Source organism: Neltuma alba, unplaced genomic scaffold (genome assembly GCF_004799145.2).
Source record: "Neltuma alba isolate B1F8T4 unplaced genomic scaffold, ASM479914v2 tig00013081_pilon, whole genome shotgun sequence".
Lineage (NCBI taxonomy): Eukaryota > Viridiplantae > Streptophyta > Magnoliopsida > Fabales > Fabaceae > Neltuma > Neltuma alba.
Genome location: NW_021637411.1, coordinates 49,479 through 62,021, shown reverse-complemented (window position 1 = coordinate 62,021; position 12,543 = coordinate 49,479). Strand labels below are relative to the sequence as shown.

At 39.0% G+C, this 12,543-nt stretch overlaps 3 protein-coding genes across 3 annotated transcripts; all 3 read right to left on the bottom strand.

Moving 5' to 3' along the window:
* Positions 1–1,627: 1,627 nt before the first annotated feature.
* Positions 1,628–5,604, bottom strand: LOC114734256 (protein ABHD18). The gene is made up of 5 exons (XM_028921840.1): positions 4,780–5,604; positions 3,454–3,538; positions 3,161–3,330; positions 2,609–2,883; positions 1,628–2,022 (listed from the first exon to the last, which is right to left on the bottom strand). The coding sequence occupies exons 1-5, from the start codon at positions 5,153–5,155 to the stop codon at positions 1,843–1,845; spliced, it is 1,086 nt and encodes a 361-aa protein (XP_028777673.1). The 5' UTR covers positions 5,156–5,604; the 3' UTR covers positions 1,628–1,842.
* A 1,411-nt stretch (positions 5,605–7,015) lies between these two features.
* On the bottom strand, positions 7,016–8,653 carry LOC114734181 (3,9-dihydroxypterocarpan 6A-monooxygenase-like). Its single transcript, XM_028921732.1, has 2 exons — positions 7,745–8,653; positions 7,016–7,669 (listed from the first exon to the last, which is right to left on the bottom strand). The coding sequence occupies exons 1-2, from the start codon at positions 8,651–8,653 to the stop codon at positions 7,016–7,018; spliced, it is 1,563 nt and encodes a 520-aa protein (XP_028777565.1).
* A 2,038-nt stretch (positions 8,654–10,691) lies between these two features.
* LOC114734180 (3,9-dihydroxypterocarpan 6A-monooxygenase-like) lies at positions 10,692–12,351 on the bottom strand. The gene is made up of 2 exons (XM_028921731.1): positions 11,443–12,351; positions 10,692–11,339 (listed from the first exon to the last, which is right to left on the bottom strand). Exons 1-2 carry the CDS (start codon positions 12,349–12,351, stop codon positions 10,692–10,694), a joined length of 1,557 nt encoding a protein of 518 aa, XP_028777564.1.
* Positions 12,352–12,543: the final 192 nt, after the last annotated feature.

Sequence of the window (12,543 nt, the reverse complement as noted above, 5' to 3'; positions counted from 1 at the left end):
ACACAAATTATATTGATATACAGATCCTAGACAAACTAAAGAGGGACTAACAAAGATGTTGAGGAAATATTGCGCTAGAGAAACAATGTTCTCGAACCTTTCTGCTTTATCTAAACGCCGAGTGATTCAAGAATGGGCCGTATAGTCACTTGGTAAGGAAATAGAGATAATAAAACCTACTGATTGAAATTCCAAAGTGGCAAAAGACATAACAGATACCCACTCGAGAGAACAAAAATTTGGGTGTATGAGAGAATAAAATACAGATAGACTAACACAAGCTCTGCCCTCTTTCCTAGATTCTCTGGGCAAAATTGAAACGACCACTTTTGCCCTCGTTTTTGTTCTTGTTTGTAGGATAGGATACAAGGGGTATTCTGGCAGTTAGGTTAAAACAGAATGGACAATTTCATTGTATGCCACAGCAGAACTAATTAATGTGGAAGGGATAGGCGGTCGCTTAAGTGATAAGGTTGAGAGGTGAAGCTGGTATGAGGAGTATAAAAAAGTGGGGAAGCATCGTAGAAAGCCTATGTTCAAAAAAGATGCTTTATACCATTATTCTGCCGTCTTTATTCAAAGTTTTCTTCTGTTTACATATTCGTTTGTTCTCTTCCATAAAAGCATGCACATAGAAAAGGACGGCGACCAGAAGAGATGGCCCATGTTTGATTCACAGTAGGCGGGGAAGGGCCGTGAGGGTTTTGGTTGGGTTTTTATTTGCAGCGGCTAGTGCCCAAGGGGGTGAGAATGAGTCCAAAAGTTTGATCTTTGACCAAATATCAAAACAAAAAGACTAGCGACTTAGATTTTTAACACCACAATATATGAAATTTCAATGAAATAATACTCTATGGTTATAAATAGTCTAAAAATATATTAGGATACTTAAGGGGATCAATTTTTTATTTTTCTTCTATTTTTTTTAATTTTTAGTATTTTTTCAGTCAGGCTAAAAAACCGTCGTTTTCTAAAAACCGTTCCGGTTCCCGGTCCAACTCCGGTTTCGGCTAATAACGGCTCAACTCCGGTCCAATCCGCTCAAATATGAACGTTTTTTGGTCCAAACGAGCCGTTAACGAGTCTGGGTCACGGTTCAACGTTTCGACGTCCGGTCCGGTCGGTTCTTAAAAATTGGTTCAAACCATTCAATTTAAGTCAAAATTTATAATTAAATCGCTTAAAGATATATTTGCATCTGATCCCGTCGGTCTATTATCAGTAATAAGTCACGTCACGCTTCAAGGAGTCCTCCCTTATGAGGAATGGACCTCCGGGAATTCAACCTGTAGTCATGAATAGGTTTGGTCAAATTCTGCCAAACGGTCATATTGTTCCTATTCCCAATTGAGTGTATTCCCCCAACAAACTGATGATCATATACATAAAAGTCTCTTAAACGCGAATCTACCTTTCAACTTCAGATGCAAGTAGAAACAAAATCACGCTGCAGCTCAAATGAATGACTTCAACTTACCTCCATCCCTTTTATCCTTCCTTTGGATGGGCAGAAAAATCACGGAAGATAGAATACGATCATAGAAAACTTCTAAAAACAGCAATTTTTTTAAAAAATTTTCTCCCCCTAGTTCCCTCTCCACATCGCCTAAACGTTATTCCATAGAGGTTGCTAATGGGGGTTGAGTTATTTCAATTTTCCTGTACAAATTTCCAATTAAAATGGGCAAATTAATTTACAAGCCCTTTTCACAATCCATTTTCTTTCAAAGGAATGGGGACTCTAAAATCAGCCGCCCATTTGACAATTTCAATTGAAAACTACAAGGATAAAGTGATGAATCATGAGAGTCGGAGTAGTGAGCACTCCTTGTAAGTTGGCGGTCACAAAGGAGTGTCCTTGTTCCATGATAATCTATTAAGGCCGTCGACAATAGCCCTGCGGAATTCGCCATTGTGGAGAAGGAAGGATGAGACATGACCGCCAGTGACCCACCTCACCTCACAACCCGGCCAAGCTTTCTCAAGTTCCAGCACCGAGTGTTTTGGGATGTACCCGTCATCCTGCAAATGGTGTTTACCGTTATAAGTAGATATTCCACCTAAACTTTCACAGAAAGGACTCTTAAGAAAGACTCATATAGAATGATAACAAATAAGCGGAGAAATCTAGACAACTGCAAGCATCTTAATAAAAATGGGTGAAATTCACCCTTCTGAATTGCAACAGAAAAGATTACCCATAAAAAGTAACAACATAGAGAATACCAGGTAAACAAAGATAACAGCAGAATGATCTAAAAACTTTCTGCTAGACTCTCGACTGACACGGACAAAAATGTCCACTAGATAAGAAAATCAAAGATACAGGGAAAAACAATCAAAAGAGAATACTGTATGATCAGAATAAAAGTGATCCACAGCCCAATTTTGAATCAGAAACAAAGTAAGGCTAACCAACAAAGATAGTATGGACTGCCATTTTTCAGAACGCTTCGTTTCAATACAAATGATTCTCATTTTGTTAACTGTCTTAGAATTGGTCCACGGAAATGGAAGGGCAGCTAGAAAAATTAGATGTCAGTTACTTCCAATTTTCACTGAATATATATTTAAAAGGTATTAAGCAATAAGAGGTTCTGGGACTCACTGTAGCAGCAACGAAGATCACAGCATTTGGATTTTTGGGAATTGGAAAGCGTGTGACATCTGTGAGAGATAGGACATTTCGCATCCTCTCTCTTACCTCCTCAAGAGTCATTGCAGCCTTCTGCGCTGCAAGATCCTCTCTCAGTGCTTCCCAGGCGGTGCCATGCTTTAAAATTCCCTCACAGAATGCCACAACAGCAGAATGTGGTGATAGAAAAGGGAAAGTTGCAATAGGCGTCGGGTGAAGTGATCCCACCATTGCTGCATGTACTCCTCCTAAAGTTCATAAAAATACCCAAATATATATGATATTGGACACTGCAAGGTTCCAAAAGTTAAGAATTCAAATATCCAATCACTTCCCTAGGCAGATGTCAACGTTTTTTGACAACTGAACTGAGACTCAGCAGTTCAACCAATTCTGCTAATTTATTTCCCATGTGTTATGTATAAGTCGAAAATATTTGAAACTATTAGCAATGGTCAAAAAACAAAACAATGAAGATGTAGCAGCTTGAGCATTAGCATGGGCTTCAGTCCAGATGAATCTTACCCATACTAAGTCCACAAACACCCATCTTGCCGAAACCTGCCTCAGCATCCAGCCAGTGTAAAAGGCTTCGGGTCTCTTCAATGGTTGCTCTTCCTAATAATAAAAGGTCACTAACACACAAAAGTTTGGCACCACACTGGAGCATAGGGCGTCTTCGTCCATAGAATGGACTGCATTTGCATAAATAGATACACAGAGACAGACACACATATATATGATGACAAATGTAAGTTTATATTAAAAAATGGTTGAAAAGATGATAACTTTGGTTTCAAAAAAAATTTTAGCCTGACCTTTCAAGTACCATGGTTGCAATATTTTCCTTTACCAGAGGTCCACCAAGACGCAATCTCCGTTCAAAGGTATGGTCCCCAGTTCCTGCAATTATCTTTTAAAGATAAAGATGCAGCTATTAAACAAAATGGCAAGGTGACAAAAGACAGATTCATGGTCACAGGTAAAGAGAGGTCTTATCATCCGGATTTTCTGACCTGGCGATTCTCCCAGCTAAATAATGACCTTATCCTACTTATAATAGTAAGTGTCTTGTGTCAATCTTTGATGCCTAACTACGAAGCAGAGGACCAGAAGATATTACAACTTACACAAACAAGGGAATTATTCATTCTTGGTTTTCCTACGTGCGTTCATTACAATCCTCTCTGCAGCTTGCTTGATTACCAAACTCAGGAAAGGAGAAAATTCTGAACGTGCCAATGAATGGCCATGCTCAATAAGTCAGGATAGCTGACCAAATCAATGACATTCTGATTGCACTGGATAAGAGCCAAGAGATCAAGCTAGCTACCTAATTTAGACTAAGCAATTGCAAAATAAACGAATAGTTAAGGTCCAGAAACAAATTCTTCCCAGTCTCTGCGCAAAACAATTTAGTAATTTAGGGATGATTCATCCAGAATAAATTTACGATTGATAGCAACCCAACTTGGCTCAACAGTTCAGTCCTATTTATCAACAAAATAACTAACATGGATTAAAGTGGGAGAGATCACTATGTCCTTCACTGCTACCATCCTTTACAGTTCATCCATGAAAAAGATCAGAATGAAACGATACTATACTACACAGATTAAACTATTGAGACAGCAACCGTAACCCTATATGCTATTAAAAGTATACAATACTTGTATGGTAGCATGCATCCTAAACAGGGCAGCATAGAGAAAACATTTCTTTCTATCCATTGTCCATAAAACAAAATGCACGAAGAGATATCACTAACTTCACAAGTTTTGAAAACTTTTATTCCTTTCTGTCCCCCCCACCCCCACAAAAAAAAAAAAAAAAAAAAAAAACAAACAAACAAAGAAAAACTTTTCTTGGCGATAGATGTTACCATCACATCCAAGCATAATCCCGGAAGTGACCATCCAGCCCATAAGAAGCCCAAGTTCCCCGTCCAGGACTACGTAATTCTATTTGTCAATATATTGTCGTTTCAAAATTCATAAACCATTATGTCAACCTCGATAGTCTCCTGATGGAAGTTATAGACAGATCTCAAGCCTTTAGCAAAACTTCAACTTCAAACTTAGCCTAGTAGTTTATTGACGACGACCAAATCATATGCCACAGAGGCAAAAATTCTAGCGTGTTACCTGCAAGATGAACCACGCAAGCCATCTTCCCCGGGGGAACATTCTTGGGCACCAGAAACGCAACCCTTGCATTGTGGCTCTCAGGAGGCAAGGCATTCAGCAGCTGATCATCACAAGGGGTTCTAAATACCCCTTCTCTCAAACAAGCAGTCCTCGTCTCCCAAATCGTCCTCCAGATGGGTTGAATCAAAACGGGAGGCCAATTTTGTCCTGCAATTTCTGGGAACAACTGCTTAATCATTTTCTCGAGCATGTCAAGTTTGGTGCCACCCCATCCTTTCGAGAAAAAGGGGGTGCTAATCCTCGATCGATGCATGAATGCACCATAAACGTGGTCCAACACATAATGAAGAATTCCCAGATTAACTGTGACCATTATCCAGAATCTCAAATCGTCAAGTATCGAGCTTGGTCAAATTCAGATTGGATGATGTACGACGATGAATAAAAACAGAACAGCGTTGAGTTATGACTGTAAGCTGATTGATAAACAATAACTCTGTTTCGTAAACGTAAAACAAGAGAAAATTTTCAATGGATAAATGTACTGAAAACAGCACTAGTAGTGTACGCAAAACAGATCTGGAGAGCCAAAATTCTGACAAAAATCTGAACGACCACCAAAAAAAAAAACATAAGGAGAAAGAAGAAAGATTGGTGGAGGAATTAGAATGGATAAATGTACTGAAAGAAAGAAAAAGATCAATGAAAAAAAGCGAGGAGAATGGTATTGAGGGAATCGAGGCAGATCCAAATGCGGAAACGGAAGCGCGATAAGAGAGAGAAAGAAAAGGAGAGAACCGCCATCTACCGGAAACACAAACTGTGGGAAGAGAACAAAACCACTAAATGACACGCTGGATAGGGCTCCCTTGTGTTGTGCCACCTATTATGTCTTTCTTTTTAGTTGTTTTTCTTTGGCCATAAAACAGCCTTCTTTTCCTTTCTTATTTATTTTCCAAATTAAACACATATTTTTATTTGTATTTTTACAATTGACTTGATAAATATATAATTTTTTAAATAATATTTAGAGTATGATTTGCATTTTTTTACGTCTGACTGAAATGAATCGCATTGTCGTGTCTACACGAAATTTAAAATAAAAATATGATGATTATAATATTTTAGAAAAAATGTGTCATATTTTTTATAATTAACTAACTTACCTAATTTTCTTAATCTAATCAAATTAGTTAAATGAGTTTTATATTAAGGATCGGAGGAATATTATTTATGATTTACAAATAGTGCATCTCATAAAATTTATATAAATTCTATATGATATATAAAGTATTGAATTATTGATACACTGATAGTATTGATTATACATAGGCGTACACAAAAAGAGGTATACCAAATTGCATAATTTTTAATAATTCAGATATCTTTATGAGAAGCAAAGCTAAATCCTAAAATGGAAAAAAAAAAAAAAGATTTTACAGCTAAACCTCGATGGAGGAAAAGGATAGGTCAGGGAGTTTCCTTTTAGAGTAATGTTGAAGTTGTTTCGATTTTCAAAAACAGGAATACCCTGTAAGTGTGGGCTGGCAAAATTAGTGTATGAGTTGGATGATGCTGCAGCATAAAAAGGGATGGAGAGGGGGACAGAGATTGAAGGAACGCAATTTATTTATCAATCAATTTATAAGATTTGTAATGAGAAATCAGGAGTGTTTATAGAGTTCTAAAATTATAAATTAATAAAAAATATAAACACTTGATTCCATCAATATCACTTTGTAAATTTATGTTTTTAAATTCTCTGCTTCCTATGTTATTATTGCATTTGATTTTATTTGCATTGATTATAATTATTTCAATCATCACGCTGCCATAGTTTCACTCCTGATCCTCGGGCGATCGTTGAGTACTGAATTAGCAAACCGAAGATGAGGGCAGGACGACGACAAATGTCTCTGGCAATGAATGAGGCATGAAACTATGAAACCTTTTTGTTAAAATGGATAGCGCAACGCAAAGATAAAGATGTAGATTGGTAGGGTAAGACCAAAGCAAAGGGATTTTTAATACCCGCGTTGCTTTCCTACATCTTTTTGCGCAGAAAAAGAAACCCCAATATTTCTTGGATGGGGATCACCTGATCGAAGTCACCTTCTAACTTTTCTTTTCTTTTTTAATTTTTTAGAAAACCATGGGAAAAAGTTCAAGTATTTTGACGTACTTCCCTCTACCTCTCCTAATAATCCAAACACGAACCGCAATTTTAATTTGTTCAGAAAGAAGGAAAGGGAGTGAGGCTAGGGCACGGGACACAGATCAAAGGATGAGCTCTGCAAAGAGTGAGGCCTGGTTTCTCTTCCATGTCAACACTTGCCTTGCCTCCTTCTACCTCCCACCCAAAACACTGAATCATGCCTCCCAGATTCGCCTGCACTACCTGCAAAGCCAGAGATGTTCCAGGACACCCTCTTCTTCCACTCCCAAATGGTATCAACTCAAAGTGTTGCCCTCTCACATCTACCTGCTTCTTTCTCCCTCTTCCTCCTCCTTCTTCACTCGTCGTCATCATGAACCTCTCTGGCCTGAACTCCTCTGGGTTTTCCCAGTAGTTTGGGTCCCTTCCTATGGCCCACACGTTCACAAACAGCTGCGTCTTCTCTGCAATCTCGTACCCTCCCACACTGCACCTTTCGCTCGATTCCCTCACCACTAACGGTCCTGTTGGGTGTATCCTTAGGGTTTCCTTCACTATCGCTTGCAGGTAGGGAAGGTTCGGAATGTCTGATTCTTCTACTATCCTCCTCCTTCCTACTACTCTTTCTATCTCTTCTCTCGCTTTCTTCATCGCACTTGGGTGGTTTATTAGCTCCGCAAGTCCCCATTCCGTCGTTAAGGCTGAAGTGTCTGTTCCTGCCATGAATATGTCCTGCAACATCGTAGTTGATATACATGTAGGAAGAAATATGTAAAAGGATGGAGAGTAGTGATTTCGGTGGCTTACAAGGATGAAGGCCTTTATGTTCTCTAGGTTCAGTTTTATCTCTGAGTTCTCATCTTCATATATGTCTAGCAAAATATGAAGCAGATCCTTCGCTTCATAGACCTCACCTACTTCCTTCATCTTCCTTCTCTCCTCCTGGTGTTCTCCTATCACTCTGTCCATGAGACTGTCGAACCTGTCCCTCAGTTCCTTTGCTTTTTTCTTGATTCCCTGCAAATCCCAGTTCTTGCAGAACCAAATAAAATCCGAAACATTGAACTTCCCCGTCAGCTCGGCGGTGTCTCTCACTAGCTTCCTGATCTCTTCAGCTTCACCGTCATCCTCAGAGCATGTTTGACCCATGAGCATTCTGGACACGATGTTATTGGACAGTGTCAGCAGCTCTGCTCCAACGTCCACCGCCTCACCCCTCTCGGCCTTGTTCAGCAGAAGCCCTAGAAATCTCAGCGTCTCCTGCCGCCGCACCGGAAGGAGCTGGTCGAGCGTCCGGCCACCGAGAAGCTCAGACATGCACAGTTTCTTCATGAACTTCCAGTAGGGGCCGTAGGGAGCGAAGGAGAAGTCCTGGGAGCCATAGGTCAAGAAGTCAACGGAAGTATTTTGAGGGCGATTGGAGAAAGAAGCTTCATGAGTTCTGAGAAACTCAAGGGCGGTTTCTGGAGTGGAAGCTACAACACATGGAACAGAGCCCAGAAAAAGTTGGATGATGGGTCCGTAGCGTTGGGAAAGGCTGCGAAGAGCTTGATGAGGAATGGGAGCAAGAAGGTGGAGGTGTCCTATGATGGGCAAAGCCAGTGGGCTAGGTGGGCAATTAGGCTTCTTTTGTATTCTGCTAAAAATGGCTCGAACCAAGATCAACGAAACTAACCCAATGGTTGCTACTTGGATGTATACTTGAAAATCCTCCATCTTTGGCTGTGAATCCCAGTTATGTTTTGGGGTAAGGGGTCAATAATGTGCCTTCAATAAACAAGGAATTAAGGCACTTCATTGTATATTTCGTTGGACTTGTTAATTAAGCCGACTATATATGGTCTGTCTGAGAGTTCGGGAATTATAATCATGCTGATTTATTTAGAATATTACTTAATTTAATTCGCTTGCTTGCTGTTTTGTGTTCCATCGTTGACAATAGTGTAGATGTCGGAAGCGAGTGTTTTACTTAAAAGGAAACTGGCGTGATTGTCTTTATCCTATATTTCTGGGATTGGCCGGCAATATGTAAATTCTCAGTTCAAACCTAAAATCTGCAACCATATTATGAGTATGACCAGTTCTCACTTGACTTGAAAATCCATTTTTAAAAAATGCGTAGCTGTTCTTCACCGTTTAGTTATTTGAATAGTTTATTCCGACAAAGGAAAAGCAATTGCAACTAGGGGATTGGGATCCTCAATTATTGAGGGATACTAATTATTAGATTGTGATTAATGGTATAAAATAAAAACTTATCCTTTGAAAAAAAAATAAATTGTAGCTTCCACCTCAATGCCAGCTCATTCTATTACGATCTAATGGTTAAAATTTGAACAAGTTATTTGTATGGCAACTGAGTATAAGGTCAGATTTTATGAATGAAAAAATAGATTATAGTAAATTTTCGTCCGAATGACTTTCTCTAATGTAGATGAAAATGCTCTCTTCCACAAGTTTTAAATTGATTCTCTAAAATCTGCTGATGGAAAAAAACCGTAAAATCACGTATGGAGAGAAAACAAGGGAAAGGATGGAAAGGGTCCCATTCTGAACATGAAATTATACCATTCAGGTTTCTCAAATACCAAAGGATATTCTGGGAAGTTTCCTTTTAACTTTATTTCATCCCATTTTTTATTTTTTCATTCAGCCTTGAAGTCAATCCTTGCCATCAATATGCGCTCTAGCCATTTTGTCTCTAGTGACTTTTAGTGTTAATTAAAATTTTATTAGAAATCCTTTACCAAAATTTTTTTTACTAGAAATCTGTTGGATATTCCATATTAAATCGACACCTTCAGGTTAGATTAGAACTTCGCTGACTCACTCTCAATTAGCTTAAACATCTTACGTCATGCTCTGAGATTCAGTTTTTTTGCCCTTTTCTCGATCACAATCACAGCCGTGCTTTCCTTTTTCTGTCAGGCATATATGCAGTTCTTGGTGGTTACAAAGTCCAATCGGCCAGTTCATACAAGACAGATAACAATCTCTCTCTCTCTGTTTTTTTTTTGGGTGCCAAAAGTGAGATAACGATCTAATCATTGCGTAAACCATGTGATTTCTAATAAATTCTTATGTCGCAGATTATATAAATACGCGTTAGTTCACTAAAAAGAGTTTTTTTTTTGGGCCAAAAGTTCACTAAAAAGAGTTGACATCTCATTTAACGCTTCTGGTTTGATCATTCTAACGGGCGTGCCATGAGAGGAAAATCTCAGTAACTTCATTAAGTCAACGTGGTAAAACTCACTTGTACTAGTAATTAAGGATTTAGTTTGGATGAAGCACGGAACATCTTTACAATCATTCTTAAATATTACTTCCGCTTCTAAATATAAGAGCTAGTTCATTAATACGAGTATATTAAAAAAAATTAATTAAGTTAGTTATTTGTAATAAATGTGTATTGTATTTCCTAAAATATCTTTGCTAATCAAATATACTAGCTAAACCTATCATTATTGTAATGACTATCTTGAAAAAAATAGATAAATATGAAAGACAAAATAAATTACAGTTTTATATTTAGGATTAAAATAAAAGTCAAATAAACTTTTATATTAAGGACTGAAGGTAGTATAACACTGATGGCAGCACATTTTGTACAATGAACAACATATTCAAGACAAACTTGGCATCATTAATTCATCATATGGAAGCAACGATTCCGAAACTAATCGTAATGAAGAACAAGATTGGAAGTAAAAGTCCGTGCAGCGGCAAACAACGATAATTGTATTCTTGGAGATCACTGTAAGGGAAATGGCAAGAATCTGGGTTTTGGGATGCAAATGAGGGGGTGGGCCCTTTGAAGATCCACAGAGCTTCCTTCTTCCATGTCAATAGTACTGATGGCGTTCTTCTCTCCATCTCCTCCTGCAGGTTTCCATTCAAAGCACTGAATCATAGCAGCAAGAGTGGTATGGAAAATATTGAGTGCTAGTGAAGCTCCAGGACAGCCTCTTCTTCCACTTCCAAAGGGTAAGATATTATAGTTTTGTCCTCTCACTTCCATCTGGCTTTTTTGATCTTCCCTCGTGAACCTTTCTGGCTTGAACTCCAATGGATCATCCCAGTATTTTGGATCCCTCCCAAGTGCCCAGATATTTATGACCACTCGACTGTTGGCCGGAATCTCATATCCTGCTATGTTGCAGCTTTCAGTTGACTCTCTTAGGATCACTGGAGCAGGGGGGTGAAGCCTCAGTGATTCCTTCACTATTGCTTGAACATATGGAAGATTTACTATATCCGACTCGTTTACTATTCTTTCATTCCCAGTCACCTGCTCAATCTCCTTCCTTGCTTTCTCCATTATTTCTGGGTGGTTTATCAGTTCTGCCACCGCCCACTCTACCCCTACCGCTATCGTACCAGTCCCACCTAAAAATATATCCTGACTTGGACATGTTATATGTCAATCAAAACTGATTGATTTTTTGATCTGAAGTTAAAATATATTAGCCTATATTATATACTATTTAATAGAGGATATTTACCTTCAGGAAGGCTTTGATGTTGTCCCTAGTGATTCTGACATCTGAGCTTGGATCTTCTGATATATTTAGAAGAAGATCTAGTATATCTTCCGGTGCATCTTTCCTGTTGGATTTAATTCTTGCTCGTTCATGCTCTCGAAGGATGCTTTCGAGCCTAGCGTCCGACCTCTCGTGTACCTCCTTCAACTTTTTCCCAATTCCTTGGAGATCCAGGAATTTGAAAAGCCAGAAATAATCTGACAAGTTGAGTCTTCCACTAACCCTGGCTGATTCTTTCACAGCCTGCGCCACCTCATAAGCCTCCTCGTCGTTGGTACAGAAACTTTTGTTAAGTGCCATTCTCATTACGACGCTGTTTGCTAGCCTCACAAGCTCAGCTCCCACATCCACAGCCTCTCCGGCGTGAGCTTTCTTTAGAATTACCTGCAAGAAATGGCAAATCTCCTCTTGTCTAGCGGGAAGGAGTAGGTCAAGCACGCGACCATTGAGAAGTTCTGACATGCAAAGCTTCTTCATGAACTTCCAGTAGGTTCCATAAGGTGCAAATGCGAAATCAGCTGCGTTATAAGTGAGATATTTGACAGCAGAACTGGGTGGTCGGTTACAGAAAGAAATTTCATGGGTTTTCAATATCTCTTTCACGATTTCAGAACTAGAAACAACGAACCAGGGAACAGAGCCAAGGTAGATGAGAATCATGGGTCCATAACGACTCGAGAGCTTGTGAAGAGCTTGATGCACGGGTGGTCGAAGAAGGTGAAAGTGTCCTATGATGGGTAAGGCAAGAGGACCTGGAGGAAGCCTAGCTTTTGGTTGTTTAGAGAATATAGATCGGACCAATATGAGAGAGGCTAACCAAATCATGAAAAAGAGTGCGTAGTTGGAGCCTAGAATGTTATTGATTTCCATCTTTGTCTGTTTAGAATAATGAGTGCGGGATATATGCATGTAGGGTCTATTTATAAAGGTGCTGTATGGTACAGGTTTGAGAGTATATGGCCATTTGATTTAATCACCGGTGGCGGTGACATCTGCATGATAACTGATAAGGCATATATTAACTAATTTTAACTAAACAATGCATTCAAAGTGGCAAAAAAA

What these genes read in the sequence shown, in the direction of transcription:
- LOC114734180 (XM_028921731.1), bottom strand. Translation starts at nt 12,351, where the DNA reads ATGGAAATCAATAACATTCTAGGCTCCAACTACGCACTCTTTTTCATG. An exon ending in ACATCAAAGCCTTCCTGAAG is followed by an intron (nt 11,340 to 11,442) that starts GTAAATATCCTC and finishes TGTCCAAGTCAG; the next exon opens with GATATATTTTTAGGTGGGAC.
- LOC114734181 (XM_028921732.1), bottom strand. Translation starts at nt 8,653, where the DNA reads ATGGAGGATTTTCAAGTATACATCCAAGTAGCAACCATTGGGTTAGTT. An exon ending in ACATAAAGGCCTTCATCCTT is followed by an intron (nt 7,670 to 7,744) that starts GTAAGCCACCGA and finishes ACGATGTTGCAG; the next exon opens with GACATATTCATGGCAGGAAC.
- LOC114734256 (XM_028921840.1), bottom strand. Translation starts at nt 5,155, where the DNA reads ATGGTCACAGTTAATCTGGGAATTCTTCATTATGTGTTGGACCACGTT. An exon ending in TTGCGTGGTTCATCTTGCAG is followed by an intron (nt 3,539 to 4,779) that starts GTAACACGCTAG and finishes AGATAATTGCAG; the next exon opens with GAACTGGGGACCATACCTTT. An exon ending in TGATCTTCGTTGCTGCTACA is followed by an intron (nt 2,023 to 2,608) that starts GTGAGTCCCAGA and finishes CACCATTTGCAG; the next exon opens with GATGACGGGTACATCCCAAA.